Genomic DNA, 19,568 nt, shown 5'->3' on the forward strand with positions numbered 1-19,568 from the left:
TCCAAGCAATTTATGTGGAGAGACAATTCCTTTGGAGACCATCTTCCGCCTGTGGAGATGTCGCCACAGCGCGCGCCCCAGCCCCAATGGCTGGCGTCGGACTCTATTACCACCTCTGGTTGAGAACCGAAGATTGCTCTGCCGTTCCAGGCCTTGACGTGACTTAGCCACCACTGTAGCTCGGTTCTGACTTCCTGCGACAGTGGGATGACATCCGCGTACGACAACCCTTTCTGAATGTGTCTGATCTTCAAGCGTTGAAGGGCCCTGTAGTGAAGGGGGCCCGGAAATATGTCCTGAATCGATGAGGCAAAGATCCCTAGTACCCTGGCAATGGCCCGGAGGGAGACAGTCTGCTTGCCCAGCAGGGACAGAATTTCTTTCTTCAAATCTCTCAGTTTCGCCTTGGAAAGACACAACTGAGACGACCTGGAGTCTATTGTGAACCCGAGGAAGTCTATGACCTGCGTTGGGAGAACCACCGACTTTGCCAGTTTGATGACAAACCCTAAGCCCTGAAGCAGCGTTGTCGTGAGGTTCAGATGCTGTAGGAGGGAGACTGGGTTCTGCGCCATGATTAGAATATTGTCCAAGTATATTATCAACCTTACTCCTCGCTCTCGAAGGTGAGCGACTACCGGTTTCATCACCTTGGTGAAGCACCAAGGAGCTGACGAAAGCCCGAAAGGAAGGGCCAAATATTCGTACCATCGGCCGTTCCACCTGAATTGGAGGAAGCGACGATACGGTCTGAAAATTGGAATGGATAGGTAGGCGTCCTTGAGGTCCAACCTGACCATCCAGTCGTCTCTCTGAAGTAAGTCTGCTAAGAGATGGATCCCCACCATCTTGAAATGATTGTACGTGAGAAATTGATTAAAATCTTTGAGGTTTAGAACAAGCCTGTTCCCACCTCCCTTCTTCTGTACAAGAAAAATGTTGCTGCAGAAACCGTGAGGCCCCGTGTCGCACTGTGCTATCGCGCATTTCTGCAGCAACCCTGCAATTTCTTCATCTATAAACTTGCGATCTTGTAGGGAAAAATGGAGACTCGCGGAGGGAGCGGTTTGAAAAGGAGAAGAATAGAAATCTAAGTGAAAACCCATGACTGTTTGCAACACCCACGCGTCTTGCGTCAACTGCTGCCACTGTGGTAGACAGTGCTGAGTTCGACCCCCCAAAGGAAGATGTGAATGATCGGAGACACTCACCTGTGGACTGCTGAGCCTTCAAGTTTGTCCTGTTGTTTCCGGTCTGGAATCTTCCCTTGTTGAAGCCTCGGCACGATTGGTAAAAGGTGCCTCCAGGAGTGGAGTCCCAGTCCCCTCAACCACAACCAAAGTTGCCTCTCTGGGAGCCTTGCTGGAAACTGCGGCCTGACGAGCGGTCCCTACCTCGTCCGGCCTGATTAAAAACACCCTGCTGGAATACCCTCTTTATTCCAGATTGTGCCTTATCCAAGGATGTAAACATGCCTACGTACTTTGAGACGTCTTTAACAAATCGCTCTCCAAAGAGCTGTCCGTTTGCCAGGGGGCCAGGTTCGGCGTCCGCCAGCTCTGTGAGATTACTGTCCATCCTGATGAGTAATGACTTCTTACGTTCCGCAGAAATCGCACAATTGGCGTTCCCAATGAGCCATACGGCCCGTTGAGTCCAGCCCGCCAGGATATCTGGGTCTATTGAAGAATTGCTTTTTTTTGCTGCCAGGGCCATCTCTAAGATTTTTGCCAAAGGGCCCACCACGTCGAGCATCTTATCTTGACAGCCGCGCCAAGCGCGGTCGAGGCCCCGTTTAGGATCTTTTGATAATTTCTTCAGGAATGTTATTAGGCTTGCGTCTATGTCAGGCGTCTCAGCCACCTTGTCTGGTAGATCGGGGCGTGGGCATTCGGAACGCAGTCGATTGCGCACCTCCAGAGAAAAACCCTTTCGCAGATTCTCATGCAAGTAAGCCGCAACTGCCGAAGGCGGTATCCAATCAGAAGATCGTGGGTGCATGATGTCTGAAGGATCGAAGGTAAAGGGAGTTGAGGGGGCCGCCAAGGCCAATGGAGGCGAAGTCTTCGCCTTGTTTCGAGGGGGAGGCTCCTCCGAGGCGTCGGTATCGGTGTCTGTGTCCGTTGTGGTGGAATCCATATCAGTATAAGCCGTTAGTTTAGCCTTGGCCTTACCTCTCATGTAAGAATGGTCGCTTGCCCCACTGGCGGGCAGCGTGGATAGCGCCTGGGCGTGTGGCCACTGTTTGGCATTAACCGAAACCTGACCAGAGATTGAAGCCTCTGACTTCTGCTTTTGAGGCCGCTTGCCGTAACCATGCCGCTTAGCGAAACCTTCCAACTGCTTCCTAATAGGCCGCAAGGCAGTTGCCAGGGCCTGCTGGACGGTCAGGGGGACCGTGGTCTCCATTGCTCTACTTACGGAGGACTGGACAGAGGCGTCCAGTGCCTCCACCAGATTATCTTCTAGGACAGCCTCCTGCTGTCCATCATACGCCTCCTCCTCCTCCTCGTTCTCCTCAGGGTATTTAACCCAATCTTCCATAGTCAGGGTGGACTGAATAGTATGTTAATAATGACGCAAGAGATGCTGGTACCGTAATACTCGAGCCACCAGGAGGGATAATGGGGGGGGCAACCCACAAGCACACTAATGGAAATTCTTAAAGTTCTTTAAACTACCCCCCTCAGCAAAGCTGTAATCATTGAGGTCAGAGACCAGGGCCAATTGAATGATATAACGAGCGTATGCCCACTCTAATGGCCGATATTTTCCAACCATAACAGGCGATTTTGAACAGGGCGGCAAACCGAGTCCTAAAACGTGTTTAAATGTAGCTGAGGGATCGCGCTGAGGCTCGCCGCCCAAACGCGCCCAAAACCAGCCCAATTGAGCATGCTTGAGGCACGCGCGTCAGCTGAGAGCCAGCCGGTGCCTGCGTAAGACTGAGGGCGATGAGGGAAGCCCAGACGCTGATGCCGGTAGAAGGCCCCGTGAATGTGTGAAGACGGCCGCCGCCCTGCCCGGTCAAGGACCGTGACCTAGACGCGCTATCAAGCGTTGCGTCACTGGCGGGAGAACTCCGCTTCTATGAGGCCACACAAGGAAGTCTAGAAAGGCTGAAAATCTGGCATAGACCGGAGCGTTCGCTCCTAGGCTGAAAATCAAGGGTAACAACCCCTAAAGGTAATTCAAGACACCCAATGCAATATAAATCACCCCTTAATCAGTGACAATATCAAAACACAATGAAAGCCCCCATCATGCAAAGCAGAGTGAGGGAACATAAAATGGAGCACTTAACTCTTGCTGTGAGCAGCAAAGAAAGAGGATGATGGGACCACGCAGAGGGTTCTTATGGACTATGGAGGCGTGGCTATATGTGTGCATCATGGGCAATGTAGTTGTTTATAATGTTTATACTGAAAATATGCATTTTCATTGGCTGCTGTGTTTTGCAGTAAAGATAAGAGAAGCATAATCTGAAGCCTCCGGTCCTGTAATAGAATTTAAATATACAAGCAACTAAAGTTTGCAACACAGGAATTCCTGATAATTAAATACTTGCAACTAAACCGCACCTTGGGCCCTTATGTCCCTAAAATGGTCACCATCCCAGGAAAATCGCCACTTTGTTGCGCGCACTGCATCGCATTTGGGAATGCAGTGCACTCAACAAAATTTGTTTTATTTATTTAAATGTTTACTTACCTGGGAAACTCCGTAATCCATACATTACTACCCCCCACCCTGCCCCTCCCCAAGTCACCGCCCTGCAGGTGCTCCCACTGCCGGCCGCGGCTGGTTCTCAAATGTTTGATTTTAATTTGTGTACATCTTGCAATAAATATCACCACACCTGATTCTTTGCTGACGGAATGTACTACACAGTGCTTTAGCACAAGACATTTTGCAAGGCTCCATTTACACATTTGCTGTATTTTATAGTTTTGTGTATTAATGAATCTGTTTATTCAGCGCAAAGGTTTATAAAAATTATTAAAAATGGTTTGAACAGAAATTATGCCTGGCTCCTTAAAAGATATAAATGTAAACATTAACATACGAAACTTCACAATTAGTGGAACCTCCTAATACACACATACTATATACTAGTTTACCTGGATGCTGGATTTGCAATGAGTAAAAACATGAAAACATTTTAGCTTTTAGTTTGAACTAAATTATCGCCAACGTCCATAATTAATAGAAATAACAAACCATGTAACTATTTTCAGTTTAGCTGGAAACACTAACTACAAAAATCGAGTTTCATATGTTTCAATAATTTCTTGCAAAATAAGTTCCAATGGTTCAGTTTTCATCAGTTCTCTCTTACAATGAATACTCCTCGTCTTGTTGTTGCTTCAGATGTTTTAAAATCACATTTGACAGAACGTGTGAATTGTTTTCTTCTGTGATATTTCCTTGGAAGTCTGAAAAAATGTATTGATTAAGATATTTGTTAAAGTTGAATCACGCTCCTTTTATTGGTAAATACATCATGTTTAAAAAGTTAAAACGTAAAACATTGTTTGCATAAAAAGATTATTATTGATATTCGTGCCAACTGAGATGTGTTGCATATCACGAATGCACAGCAAAGGAAATGGATTCTATTTTTAAAAAACATATTTTATTGAGTTTATTAGCAATTGTGGAAGGGGCCATCATTATTGTAGAGCCACGATTAATGTAGGGGTGACGGTTTGCAAAGCCAAACAAGCATTACCAAATGCAACACGTCTTGCTTGCATTCTAAATATATGCCTTTAATACACAAATTAAGCCAAAGGGTGGTGTTAATACACCATGCATATTAAATTGTAGGCACTCCTTTATGTTTTGAGAAATCCATAATATTATGTTAATGATATTAAAATATAAAATATAGCAATTACTATAGCATCACTTTAACCTTTGTTTTTTCAGTGAGTTTCTTGGCTTCATTTCAATGTAAGATAAGGACTTAGAACCTAATCTAACTATAACGTCACATTTGTTTTTTTTCAGAGAATTTCTGTGGCTTTTTGATCATACTTTATATTGAACCAACACCCAAACTTTGCACGCAGCCAATCTGCTAGGCCCTACGGCCAACTACAGCAGGTGTTGGTCGCAGGACGTGGCCAAACATCAGGTCCTGCACCAACCCCCACGTGTTGCCAGCTCCGCTGCACTCAACCTTCGCCCAGGTCCTGCCCCTAAAATCCCATGTGCTGCCAATCTCAGTTGCGCACGCCATTTGGCCGCGCGTAGTTGGGTTGGCCGTAAGGCTGCGCTCGGTCCCACAAAAGTACCATAGTACCATCTACAGTACGCCAGTGCCATGTATAATCGATAGATGGCATTAGCAGCTACTAGCAACTAGAAAAGGTGGTTAACTCAGGGGTGGTTCATCAAGTGCAGGCTGTTGGAGGGCGAAGTGGGCTGGGAGATGCTGTCTAAAGGAGCAGAATATATTTTAACGTAATTCTCTGGAGGTAAGTTGAGTTTAAACGAAATAAGTGTTGTATTAAACTAGGTTGAAAGTATGAAGAAAGTCTTATTAATATAGTGCAAGAATAGACTGAGTTCGCAGATTCAGATTTTTTTTTTTTACATTAACTAACTTTATTTATTAAATACTGTAATGCAATGTCAATGATTTGAAGAATCTAAAGAAATATCTAAATAAAACTTTATTTCAGTCGTAGACCATAAAAGTATGAATACAGTAAATTACACACCTAACAATTTTAAGCCATTAAAAATACACTAAAAAACCTACTATAAATACCAATCATGGCTATGTCTACAGTTCATAATAGAGTTCAACAAGTATCATTATCACCTGGCACCAAGGAGGCAAAAGCCATTGTGTATCCCCATTTGGATGGCATGCCCCTCTATGCTGCCTGGTTCAGACGTTATTTACACACTCGACAAGGTTAAACATTTCCAAACAACACAGACCATATCTTCAATATTAAATAAAAGTTGCAACATAGAGCTGTTCGAATAAAAAGGTTGGCAACCTATACAGCAATCTAAAACGTTCGGCAAGTGCCTTCTAATTGCCCACATATGACCCAGAAACTTAGAGACAGAGCAAACAATTGCTGAGCTAGTGTCCGATCTTAAAATGCGTAAAGCTTCGCGCAGTGTCGGGTGCCCTGCTGCTTGCAGATCGACCTCAGCCACTTCTTTCTTGGGCAGGAGTCCTTGGAACAAACAAAAAAGACATGGGCAGTGGATTGGATTATAGTGGGACATTTAGGGCAAAACTGGGAAATAGTCGTTATCTGTCGCCAGGAGGCAGTAAACGAATTCAAGGGAAGGCAACCAAATCTAAACTGCATATAAAGTTTCCTTTCCTGGGGTGTGGTAATTATTTCAAAATAGTATTCATAAGAACCAGTCAATTTAAATGTAATAAAATCCATGGTTAAGCGTCCCCGTGAGGAACTGGAAATAGAACCCTGTATTACCCAGTCTCAATATTGCTTTTGAACTGTACCTTAACTAGGCGGCAATGATCTATTCTTTGGGGCCCAATAGCTCTCTAGACCTATTGCACTTAACAGAGAGTTCAGATTATAGATCCAGCCAATCTTCCATGAACGATCAAGTGCAATAACTGCATTAAGGGCAGCAGCATATGAGGAAAGCTCTGGGGTAGACCTAACGCGCAGCCAAAACAGTAAGGGGCATAATTTAGCCTTCTCAGTGCTGGTGGCTGGCTCTACCCGGATCCAGCCTTAGCAGAAGTAGCAGGGTGCTTCAGGGTAGAGAGACCAGGGACCTAATGAACTTGTTCTCGCAATTCAAAAGGGAATCCACCGTCTCAACCCCCCCCCAGTTCGGCTCCGTACAGTGCAGAGCCTACTGTCTTGGCCTCGCAGATCTGGAGTGGGGCCGCCAACGGTCTGCTAAAGGAAGTACTATGTTCTTTTAGCAAGGCCCCCACAATTTGTTTGTGCTTTAGGGTTTGTTTGGCTACGTGAGGCTTCCATGAAGTACCATCTGAGATGGTAATACCCAAATAGTTGAATGTGCTTACCTTCTCTAGAGGACCCCCCTAATGATATTTTGCATCTGAATGACTTTTGGGGGTTTAGTTTTAAAGGCTTTGTCTTAGAGGTATTAACCTCTAGACCATGTCGCAAAATGTTTTAAAGTGATCTAGGAGTAGTTGGAGCCCTCCTGGAGTTTTAGAGACAAACAGAGTATCATCTAGAAACAATAGTGTTACCACTTAATCACCCCCCAAAATTGGAGCGTCCTCTGCACCCTCTGAAAGTTACTGAACCACACCATTAACAAAAAGAGAGAAATGTGTAGGCAGCAGCGGTGCGTCCATTGGGGCGTAGGGGCGGAGCCCCACCAGCCACCATGGACGCATCGCGGCCGCCGGCCGTATCTTAAAAATTGCGCAGGGGGGTGGCCTGCTGCAGCTTGAGTGACAGTCCACACACTCAGGCTGCAGCAGGCCGTAGTGCGCAGTCCCGCTGGGGAACTTACAGTACGCATGCTTGAGAAAGTTTTCAACTTTTTCAAGCATGCACACTGTAAGTTCCCCAGTGGGACCCTGGGGTGCTTCACAGTGCTGCTGTAGCCCGGGTTTCCTAAGGGCGAAAGGGCGAGTAGCAAATGTGACCCCCTAGCCAATCCTGGCGCTGCTGCTGCGCCAGGATTGGCTGGTCCACCTGCAAGCGGCATCCCATTGGATGCCGCATGTGGGGTTGGCCCGGTGGCAGCATTCGTCTCGTCGTAAGCCAAGGAGGACTGGTCGTTGGTGCCGGCGGTGCCCGATTCCGGTTTTCCACAGCACAGTGAGTGACTTTTTCAATTAATTTTAGCTCTGGTGAAGAGAAAATCGGAAGGCGGTGGTGCTGCTTTGCATGACCTGTCCAGGAAATATGATTAATCTGGAAAGAATTTCAGTGATTGAGGCCGTAACAGAGTATGAAACCTTCACGGTAAGTGAGCAGGGTGCATTGCTCATGGTGGCCAAATCAAAGCCCCAGAGATCTGTCTTCTCACCTCCATTAACATTATGATTCACGTTATTATGGGCTGTGTGAAGTGTGATGCTGTTCATAGCAAAGATGCAAACATCACGCTATTAATAAGTCAGATCCCTGATTAGTAAGGACTAAAAGCAAAAGCAATAAACATAGGCACAGAGACGTTTCAGATTTCAGAAGTTTAACTTGCAAAGACTGTTTTAGAAGATGGAGTGTATATTCGAAAAGCAAGTCATGCCCAGTGGTCAGCTTTGGACTTTTCATTGGAAATTAAGCAACTATAAATGATAATCGTGATTTTGCCACACATTTATATCTTGGCTGTGCATGGCGCGCTTTCGGTTTAGGTACGGCTGCCGACTGCTTTTGTTTCCTTGTTTAAAAATATGATTCGTTTTAGACTGATCACCTTCAACACTGTTTTTCCTATTGCGGTGCTATCAACTTACTGTGATGTTGGTGCAGTGTTTTTTTTAAGTAGCAGCCATCCCATGCGAGCAGGCATGCTAAGGAGGTGTCCTGTCCATTTATTAACATCGCAATTCGCAAAGCTGTTCTCATCTCTTTCACATCGAGAGAGAGAGCGAGAGGCGGGAGTTAAGTGGAGGGGGCCGAGGGAGGAAAACGAGATAAGAGCGTGGACGGAGAGAACGAGACGCAGAAAGGGAGACGGGGGCGACGTGCAGAGAAGGGGACGAGAAGAGACAAAACAGCCCTGAGAGAAGATAAGAGAATGTAAGAGAGAGGGAGAGAGAGAGAGGGGGGGGGGGGGTGAGGAGAGAAGCTAGGTCACTGCTGAGAGGGGAGGGCAGGCACGAAGGAAGAGGAAGAGCATGTGAAACATAGGGGGGGGAGGGTTGAGGGAAAGAGTGACCCAAGCAAGGGAGAAGAGATAGGTGGGTGGAAGAGAAACGTGTGAGGTGAAGGACAGAAGGAGGAAGTGAGGGAAGCGGGGACAGAACGTGGGAGGGAGTGACACAGAGGGAGGGGGTGACACAGAAGGAGTGAGTGATACAGAAGGAGGGGGTGACACAGAGGGAGGGAGTGACACAGAGGGAGGGAGTGACACAGAGGGAGGGAGTGACACAGAAGGAGGGGGTGACAGAGAAGGAGGTGGTGACACAGAAGGAGGGGGTGACACAGAGGGAGGGGGTGACACAGAGGGAGGGAGTGAAACAGAGGGAGGGGGTGACACAGAGGGAGGGGGTGACACAGAGGGAGGGAGTGACACAGAGGGAGGGAGTGACACAGAGGGAGGGAGTGACACAGCGGGAGGGACTGACACAGAAGGAGGGGGTGACACCGAGGGAGGGTGTGACACAGAAGAAGGGGGTGACACAGAGGGAGGGGGCGACACACAGGGATGGAGTGACACAGAGGGAGGGAGTGAGGGATGGAGTGACACAGAGGGAGGGAGAGGCAGTTGTGGCAACGCCAATACATTGATTGCTATTGGGCAGTACTTAACTTCGCAGACCACGAAATCGCACGCCCCGACAACGCGTTTTGTTTTTTGTACCCCTCTGTTTCATGTGTGAACTGCTCTTTTATCCTACTGAAATGAAATTGTTGTAAAAAAGACAAGAATACATATCCCATATCGGTCCGTATTTAGCCAGCCACGCATTTCCCAGAGTGTGCTTGCTGCCCGTCCTATAAGGCACCTGGACGCCACCCAAAGCGTTATGAAGCGCTATGTAAATATCATTACTGTTGGGGATAGTCTGGTCCGCTGTGTATGAATTGTGATTGGCTTTAAAATCTGTTCCCTAAAGTGTACTTTATATCGGTGCATATTTCGTCAGCCACGCATTTCGCAGATTGCGCTTGCTACCCGTTCGATAAGGCACCTGTACGCCACCCAAAGCGGTACGAAGCGCTATGTAAATACCATTAGTGTTCGGGATAGTCTGGTTCGCTGTGCATAAAATGTGATCAGCTTTATAATCTGATTTCTAACGTGCATTTTTCTTTTCTGCTGTGTACGTTTCTTTCGCTTGCAATTACATTTTTGAGGCACAGTGTTTTCTATGGGAACGCAAACTGGCACTGACTGTACATGATTTACGACCTGATTCTTTAAACATGGCTAGTTTTTCTTTTTAAACCTAGTTCATGTACGTAATGGAACGACAGAGGTTTTTGTGAATACATTTATTGCAGCTCGCTCCTCCCGTCTACAAAAGGCCCTGAAATGGTTATGCCTGCAATTCCATCCATCCACCCTGTACAGACTTACATGAAGCAATTATTAAGTATTTGTTTGCGAACTATCCACCCATTCATCCATCCACCCACCCTTTGATCCATCCACATACCCATCCAGCCATCCTTCAGCCATCCTGCCTTTGAAACATCCATTCATCCATGCACCATTTCATCTAGCCATCCACCAATCCTTCACGCACCCACCCTTTCATCCGTCCATGCATCCAGCCACCCTTTCATTCAGCCAGCAAGCCATCCGTCATCCACCCACCCTTTCATCCATCCAGCCAGCCTTTCACCAGTCCTACATACACCCTTTATCCATCCACCCACCCTCTCCCCATCAATCCACCCATCGCATTAACAAAGGAATGATGATATTGACATTGCGCACGATTTACGTTATTTGTAGCTTTGTTGAGCGTTTGCAGTATTAATGAATGCATTACAAACAATTCAGTCAACTGGCATTAAGTATATGACCGTTATTAAGTATATGAGCGTTATTAATACGCGCGTCAATAAGCTAAGGTGACATAGCCGCTGTTTAAAATAACCATGTCTTCAGCTTTTTCTGAAATTAAAAAAATGAGGTACACTTTCTCAGAGACTCAGGAACAGCGGTCCAGAATTTGACTTTGACAAGGATGTTTTTTGGTCTTGTGGTAGCCAAGACATTTTGATTTTCCTAAAATTGTATACAATATACTTACCTATTGGGGCTTTCAGCCAACCGAATTGGTCTGTTGTTGACCCATGTGCACCCTTGACTTGTGCCTGATTTCAAAGCCATGTACTTCAACATGGCTAATGTCCATCTCGGTGGCCATGTTTAGGTCACCAAATACTTCATAAGTACCTGAGTATGAGAGACAGTGGAGGATGTGGGGCTATTTAATACATGTCCTGGGGCCCAGTTCCACTTTTCAGGTATTGGGTGACCTGGGAACTGAGAGGTTAAATCACAGGAGGGGATGGGAAAGATTGGAAATCATGGGAAGGAAGGCGCATATATCATGTGGAGGACAAAAGAAAAGTAACTGAGACCTCGAAACAATAAGGGAGTGGAAGGATGAAAAATAATGAAACAGGAAAAAAAAAAGAAAAACAAGCAGTGGCTCTGTGTTGAGTAATGTAGTCTTTTTAAACCATACTGCTCACGGTTCACAGGATATAGGCAATACACCGTGATACTGGTCCCCCAGGGATCTGTAGTGGTGCTTAAAGTTTCAGTAAAAAACACTCTTGATTTCTGAATAATAAGTATAAAAGTGTTAAGGTAGCTATGTTATTCTACTTACATTTCATATACTTTACTTAATCTTGCATCCATATGAGGGTTTGCTTTTTCCAGGAAGGTACTTTTTTTCCAGGCAGCATATCACTCTTGTGCATAATTTAAATTGAGCCGCATCCAGGTATATGTAGCAGGGCACAACTGGGTTGTAGCTGAAGACAGTGTGGGTGTCTTTGTGGGATAGTATGGTGTTCATTGGGGGATGTGGCACTACACCAGAGCTGCCGAATTTCGTTCTGGGGAACCAGGTTCAGCCTTCATGAACAGTCCACCAGACTACCCTCCTGGAATCCTGGAGTGCCTCTGACTTCGTTCTGTTTCTTTACTTTTTGTGACTGTTGGTCCTGCTGGGAAACATTTTCAATTTATGTTGTCTTGTTTACTGGGAGCATTGCTTTTATTTTCCTTTAGTGTAATAGGCTGGCTGGTGAAGTGCACTTCCCATAGTGTGCAGTCACTTCAATTTGCCTTTAGGTGACTACCTGGCTTGATGGTGGTTTTCTATTTGATTTCATGTAACTCCTTGTCTTGATGAGTGCATTGGTTTTAGTTTGTTTGAGGTAACTGCTTCACATGCTGGTTTCATCACACAGCTGACACCCACCCTGAGAAAGCCAGAGCTGCCCTGTTATTGGTATCAACACCAGTGCGCTTAGGTTCCTTACAGCTCCTTCACTTGAAGTGGGTTACCACCTACTCGTTTACTTTTTGTATCCTGCTCGTACCAAGTCAGATCCAGACCCAGACCAGACATTTGTCTTTCATTAAACTGTTTGACTTGCTTGGTGCTTTTATGTTGGTGCCTGCATGCTGAGGTGTACTCTTCTTCAGTTTAAATGTATGTGACTGGCCTGTTGACTAGCACCCTGCTTTCAAAGTGAAGGTTAATTTTGGAAAAGGTGATGGACAGAGTTTCTGAATGATGCAGAATACTCCTACCCAGTCAAGAGATCAGGGCTTGATCCATCACTGTTTTTTAGCTCACTGCACCATCCCAGCTTCAGAACTTGGCTATATGCAAATTAGTCTGTTCCTGTCCCAGTGCATGATGGGAACAGGGCAAACCAAACTACCAAGCCAATTCTTATACTGGAAAGGAGACAAGCTACCGGGTACCGGTTTCTGGCATATCAGCCTCGTCGGCCCGGCTTGCTTGAATCCTGATGGTGCAATGAGCTAGGGACTCACGTCTGAGTATACCCTCCCACAAATAGTGTGGATAAAATCAATTTTGGAAAAGGTGATGGACAGAGTTTCTGAATGATGCAGAATACTCCTACCCAGTCAAGAGATCAGGGCTTGATCCATCACCGTTTTTTAGCTCACTGCACCATCCCAGCTTCAGAACTTGGCTATATGCAAATAAGTCTGTTCCTGTCCCAGTGCATGATGGGAACAGGGCAAACCAAACTACCAAGCCAATTCTTATACTGGAAAGGAGACAAGCTACCGGGGACCGGTTTCTGGCATTTCAGCCTCGTCAGCCCGGCTTGCTTGAATCCTGATGGTGCAATGAGCTAGGGACTCACGTCTGAGTATACCCTCCCACACATAGTGTGGATAAAATCAATTTTGGAAAAGGTGATGGACAGAGTTTCTGAATGATGCAGAATACTCCTACCCAGTCAAGAGATCAGGGCTTGATCCATTCAGAAACTCTGTCCATCACCTTTTCCAAAATTGATTTTATCCACACTAAGTGTGGGAGGGCATACTCAGACGTGAGTCCCTAGCTCATTGCACCATCAGGATTCAAGCAAGCCGGGCCGATGACGGCTGAAATACCAGAAACCGGTCCCCGGTAGCTTGTCTCCTTCCCAGTATAAGAATTGGCTTGGTAGTTTGGTTTGCCCTGTTCCCATCATGCACTGGGACAGGAACAGACTAATTTGCATATAGCCAGGTTCTGAGCTGGGATGGTGCAGTGAGCTAAAAAACGGTGATGGATCAAGCCCTGATCTCTTGACTGGGTAGGAGTATTCTGCATCATTCAGAAACTCTGTCCATCACCTTTTCCAAAATTGATTTTATCCACACTAAGTGTGGGAGGGTATACTCAGACGTGGGTCCCTAGCTCATTGCACCATCAGGATTCAAGCAAGCCGGGCCGATGATGGCTGAAATGCGGAAACCGGTCCCCGGTAGCTTGTCTCCTTCCCAGTATAAGAATTGGCTTGGTAGCTTGGTTTGCCCTGTTCCCATCATGCACTGGGACAGGAACAGACTAATTTGCATATAGCCAGGTTCTGAGCTGGGATGGTGCAGTGAGCTAAAAAACGGTGATGGATCAAGCCCTGATCTCTTGACTGGGTAGGAGTATTCTGCATCATTCAGAAACTCTGTCCATCACCTTTTCCAAAATTGATTTTATCCACACTAAGTGTGGGAGGGTATACTCAGACGTGAGTCCCTACCTCATTGCACCATCAGGATTCAAGCAAGCCGGGCCGATGACGGCTGACATGCCAGAAACCGGTCCCCGGTAGCTTGTCTCCTTCCCAGTATAAGAATTGGCTTGGTAGTTTGGTTTGCCCTGTTCCCATCATGCACTGGGACAGGAACAGACTAATTTGCATATAGCCAGGTTCTGAGCTGGGATGGTGCAGTGAGCTAAAAAACGGTGATGGATCAAGCCCTGATCTCTTGACTGGGTAGGAGTATTCTGCATCATTCAGAAACTCTGTCTATCACCTTTTCCAAAATTGATTTTATCCACACTAAGTGTGGGAGGGTATACTCAGACGTGAGTCCCTAGCTCATTGCACCATCAGGATTCAAGCAAGCCAGGCCGATGACGGCTGAAATGCCAGAAACCGGTCCCCGGTAGCTTGTCTCCTTCCAAGTATAAGAATTGGCTTGGTAGTTTGGTTTGCCCTGTTCCCATCATGCACTGGGACAGGAACAGACTAATTTGCATATAGCCAGGTTCTGAGCTGGGATGGTGCAGTGAGCTAAAAAACGGTGATGGATCAAGCCCTGATCTCTTGACTGGGTAGGAGTATTCTGCATCATTCAGAAACTCTGTCCATCACCTTTTCCAAAATGTATTCAAAGGGAAGGTTCACAGGTTCACACTTGCTTTAGTTTACTTTTGTATGGTTGACTGCATGCACTGTTTTGCTGGATGCATTGCTTTAAGTTACTACTTGATGCATTGCTTTCAGTTTGCTTTCAAGTAATTCCCTCTCATTTTCCTAATGCTTTGTGAAGGCTGTTTCCCAACTGCTGTGCAACTTCTTCTACTCTTAGAGCTGAGATTTTCATGAAAGTCTTGTAGTCTGAATTCAGCACCTGAGCGTAAGAGCGTAATAGGACGAAAGGAATGAAGCTCTGTGGTTATACTGAATAAGCAGCTACCTATGTTATGCCATCTATTAATGTAATAACTGCACTTTCACAATTGCTTTATTAACCTTCCTGCTTTCTGAAATTTGCTTGAAAATGCACGATTTTTCTTCTTTTTTTTCTTCAAAATTTTCATGGGGGGGGGGGTAATCCCCCAAACCCCCCTTTTGGGGTTCGGGCTCGCTCGCTGCGCTCGCTCGCTACGGTGCTGTATGCAAATCACTTGCCGCCCCACCACTTTGAAATGTCACCCACCGCCCCTGTGTGTAGGAGCCAGGACACAGCCCTGGCGTACTCTCCTATTGATTTCTATTGGATCAGTGAGCTGACCTTGGCAACCTAAATGGACCTTAGCAAAGTTTGCTTCATGAAGGCGAATGATGAAAGAGAGAATTTCTGCTCTGGGGTACCTCCCACGATTAAATGGGGCTCAGGGTTTCCTACACAGGAGCCTTATATACTTTTTAAGAACATGGAGACCAAGTCCCTAAATCCTGTCATGGCCACTTCAAAATTGTATTTAGCTCTTGCTGCTGTCCAATCAGATCACGAGTTACCACATTGGCTGATGAGAGAAAAGGCTCCCTCAGTTAATAGGGTTCAATAATTGTACTATGAGAGTTCCGCGGTATATAATGGTCCAGATATCATTACGTTTTCCGGCTAATTAACACTTCCATAACCACCACGAGCGCCTCTTCAATAGCAAATTTATGGAAAACTAGGAAACAAATTTACAACAAATGACGAAAAGCATACTATCTGACTTCTAACTTTCTGACAACATTGATGTAATTCCGTTCAGATCTTTTTTTCTGTATTGGGAGGCAAAGTTTCCCATGAGAATTAACAAATTAACATGGGAAATCATTGTTTTGGGTGCCAAGTCCTTAAAGAACACAAGAATGAGACAGTGTGATATATATATATATATATATATATATATATATATATATATATATATATATATATATATATATATATATATATATATATATATATATATATATATATAGACATATGTAGAACATAGAGGCACAGTAGTGTGTTCCTAAATTGAATATCATGGAATTTAATCCTGTATTTATGTCATGTTATGCATAATCGTAAAAATGCTTTTACAGATTTTAATTATTATACCATTACCAGTCAACATAGATCTATATTTGTATTTATATTTTGGTATATATTTATATATCATTGATGGTTTTTAGAGTAGGCTTTTAAACAAATTCTTGTATTTGCTGGAATGTTTTTAGCATGACCCGATTATTAATGAACTTTGCTCGGGGCAAATGGTATTTGCAAATCTGGCATTTTAGCACTGTACAGTGCACTTTACATGTCGAATCACACTGTGTTTTTAGAAATAATAATGCATTAATACAATGATCAACTTTGCATGTAACCTAGGTCGTATTGATTTGAAATACTAGCTTGGTTAAATGTGCATAGTTTTTCTACCATGTCTATCACCATCATGTGACTGGGTGGGGAGATACGTCATTCTCACAAAAAAACACACAGCATATCTATAAAAATATTAGCGGACAGCGTTTCTGTGAGTGAACAAGGGTACTTGTTACCCGAAACGTGTCTGACGGTGGTGGCTATTGAAATAAAGACCTGCTGAATCACAAACTGCTACGGAGTCTGTTTCCCGTTTTTTCCTTGATGAGCCCGGCTGGGAGCGCTAAAAGAAGGGCGGGAGATTTCAAAAACACACGTATATATATATATATATATATATATATATATATATATATATATATATATATATATATATATATATATATATATATATATATATATATATATATGTATATGTATATATATATATATATATATATATATATATATATATATATATATATATATATATATATATACACGAAAATGTAACATTTTAAACTAAAAAAACACTGAAATTAATCAAGTTAACTGAAGAAACTATAACTCATGCCCGCCATGCACAGTACTGTCATCAATGATGTAATTTCAGATGTAGTCAGTGATGTTATCAATGATGTCATAGAACCTTTCCTGAGTGGTGTATTATGTGAGGTCATAGCTTGCTTCCAACTCCCCTAGGGGGGGCAAAATCCTGCCGCACACTGTCCTTTTTTGTTTTTAATTTTCTCTATCCCATTGGACTCTCGCAAGAGTCCCTTGGGGTGCAGCTTGTCCACCTATGCTCCCGCAAGACTTTGTCACTAGCACAAAGTACCATGCTGGCTCTGAAGAGAGACCTGCTGGATCGGGGAACCTTAAAAAATATGATTCCAAATTTGACTCCAGGGGGTCCATTATGGACCTCCCCTACAAGGCCTTTTACCTTAATTAATTTTAATTTTCCGAAAACAAGGGACCGAGTCGTGACTCCTTTAATGGTGGCCAAAACATTTCTGTTTCTACTGCAGCCAACCAATCAGAGCGAGGGCTCTCGTTGGACTTGCAAAAGCATCCCACTCCAGTGAGAGTGAGATGCCCCGGCAGGAAAAAATGTCCTTGCGGCCAATCACATTGCTCCATTATTTGAAGTTGCGTGACCATGGTAATCTCTTGAGACTCCTGCGTTCCCAACCCTCCAGATATCTATACATTTTTAACCTTAATTTCTCAAAAACTACTATATGCATTTACATTAAATCAGAAAAAGTAGGCTTTCTGAGTAAAGATCTAGTTTTCTACCAAATTTAGCGTCATTATGTTCAGCTATTTTGGTTGTAGCACTGTATAAAATTCTCTATGGAAATTTAATGGGGAAATTGTGTTTTGGGACCCCCTCTTTTTCTTGGCACCTGCTTGAAGGATTATCCCAAAAGTTTCAAGGAAGGAGCTGAGGTGGATGAACTTCTTTTTTCAAAGAAGGAGGTGAGGTGGATGAACTTTTTTTCAGAAAGTTTCGAGGAGGTTTGTCCAACAGTGCCTAAGTTATAAGCAAAACAAGATGCTGTCTGTCAATCAAACGACTTGGCCAATCCCAGTAATCTACACATTTTGAACCTTAATTTCTCAGAAAAAACTGAACAGATTAATACCAAATGACAAAGTGTAACTATTTAGCTTTCTGTCACATTTGGTGAAATTCCATGTAGCCATGTTTAGGTCTTGCCTAGCAGCGTATAGCGTTGCATAGGAAAAGACCTGTAGCCATCGCTTCAGCTTTGCTGCCAAAAACGTGCACGCATTCCATTGCTTTGAATGGGAACGCGTGCACGTTTGGCTATTTCCTTTCGGGAGTGAGTTTGAAACCATCTGTTAGTAATTAACAGACAGTTTCTGCTCGCTCACATAATTAAAACAGGAGCAGGCCCCCTCCTCTCTCCCCTCCCCCTGCTGCCAGCTCAAGGCTCGCTGGGCAGACCGAGATCTGCATAAGATCACACTGTTGCTTGTCTAACATGGCCGCCTTGCAGCTGTGCGAGCTGGCCTCTCCCACTCCAGCGGGCTGTTGATTCATGGCTAACAGGATCTTTATGAAGAGATAAAATGCGAGGTGTTCTTGAACATCAGAGAGCTATGGGAGGCACGGGCCGCTGCCGCTTCCCCTCTAAAAGCATTCCGGCAAAACACCGCATGAAGCGCGGCGAGGACGGAGATTTCATTTATGAAGGCAAACCCTTTTCAAAGAGCACATGTAATGAAACTAGATGTTTTCGGGGCTCACGCCCCTTCTCTCAAAACTCAGCCCTGTCGATTTCGATTAATGCTAATGGGCTTCTGTTACTGTTAGGCATAATGAAGCCCGCTCTCTACCCGAGGTTGTTGTATGGAGGCTCATGGCTTTAAAGCCGTGGAGTGCAGCGCCCTGTGCCCCAGTGATGCATATGAATTAGGAGTAGGCACACTGGTGGTGTAGTCAACACTATTTTCCTTGTTTTTAGCACTGCAATGGATTCGCACTGCTTCAGGGAGCACCAGTAGCCCAGTTTGGTGAAATGCGGCCAGATCAAGGTGTGCGCCTCCAGACCCTGATTCTCTTCTGCAGCCCAGGGGGGGTGTTGCCAAGGGACGGTGCTGCGCCAGGTTTAACTTAGTGTAGTGGCAGGTACTGCACATGAACCGAAGTCGGCAGGTACGTGCTGTGCTCAACTTCATGCATTAGGAATTTAGGGGTCTTTTATTCCAGCCGTGCTGGCCAGCTGCAGATCTCTCTATGCTCGAACAATTACCCTGCCTGCAAGCATAACTCTGCCATGTGCCACTCTCCGGTACCACGAGCAGTGAGTCAGCAGGGGGAGTACCGATGCTTTGATGGGGACAGGTGCTAATCACAGCGGTTTACTTGCTCTAAGGAAGTGTTTTGAACTGACCACTGATATGTGACACATTGTTCAGATGAAAAATTACCATTTTGTATAGTGCATAGTGCCCCAAAAAGACCCAGCAAATGGTGCATAATTTCATTTGTTGAGCATAGTAGCTTTCATGAGGCTGGCTTTACATAACAGCAACCTTGCTGTGACAATTTCATTAGAGATGGGCGAGCCACTGAGAGCTCGAGCCAGGCTCGAGTCTGAGGCCTGGCTCGAGCACAGCTCGAGGTCCAGGTGGAACCACCAGCCTCTAACCAGCCGAGTATTCTTGTAGATTCTGCCTGCCCCCATCACTGCACCCAGGATATGGCGTTATTTCCACAGCTGCCGACTTGGAAACTGGTGAACCAGATTTGAGAATCAGCGCAGATTGACACACCCCGCAGTCCA

The 19,568-nt window shown here is 45.1% G+C and overlaps 1 protein-coding gene across 1 annotated transcript in view; it reads right to left on the minus strand.

The window, feature by feature from the left end:
* Positions 1-3,924: 3,924 nt before the first annotated feature.
* STING1 (stimulator of interferon response cGAMP interactor 1) overlaps positions 3,925-19,568 on the minus strand; it is a 249,506-nt gene continuing 233,862 nt past the window's right edge. The window contains exon 7 of the mRNA XM_086928840.1: positions 3,925-4,436. Within this exon, the coding sequence (XP_086784966.1) occupies positions 4,336-4,436 (101 nt within the window). The 3' untranslated portion in view covers positions 3,925-4,335. The remainder of the gene's footprint in view (positions 4,437-19,568) is intronic.

The sequence above is a fragment of the Lissotriton vulgaris genome, chromosome 7, assembly GCF_964263255.1.
Source record: "Lissotriton vulgaris chromosome 7, aLisVul1.2, whole genome shotgun sequence".
NCBI lineage: Eukaryota > Metazoa > Chordata > Amphibia > Caudata > Salamandridae > Lissotriton > Lissotriton vulgaris.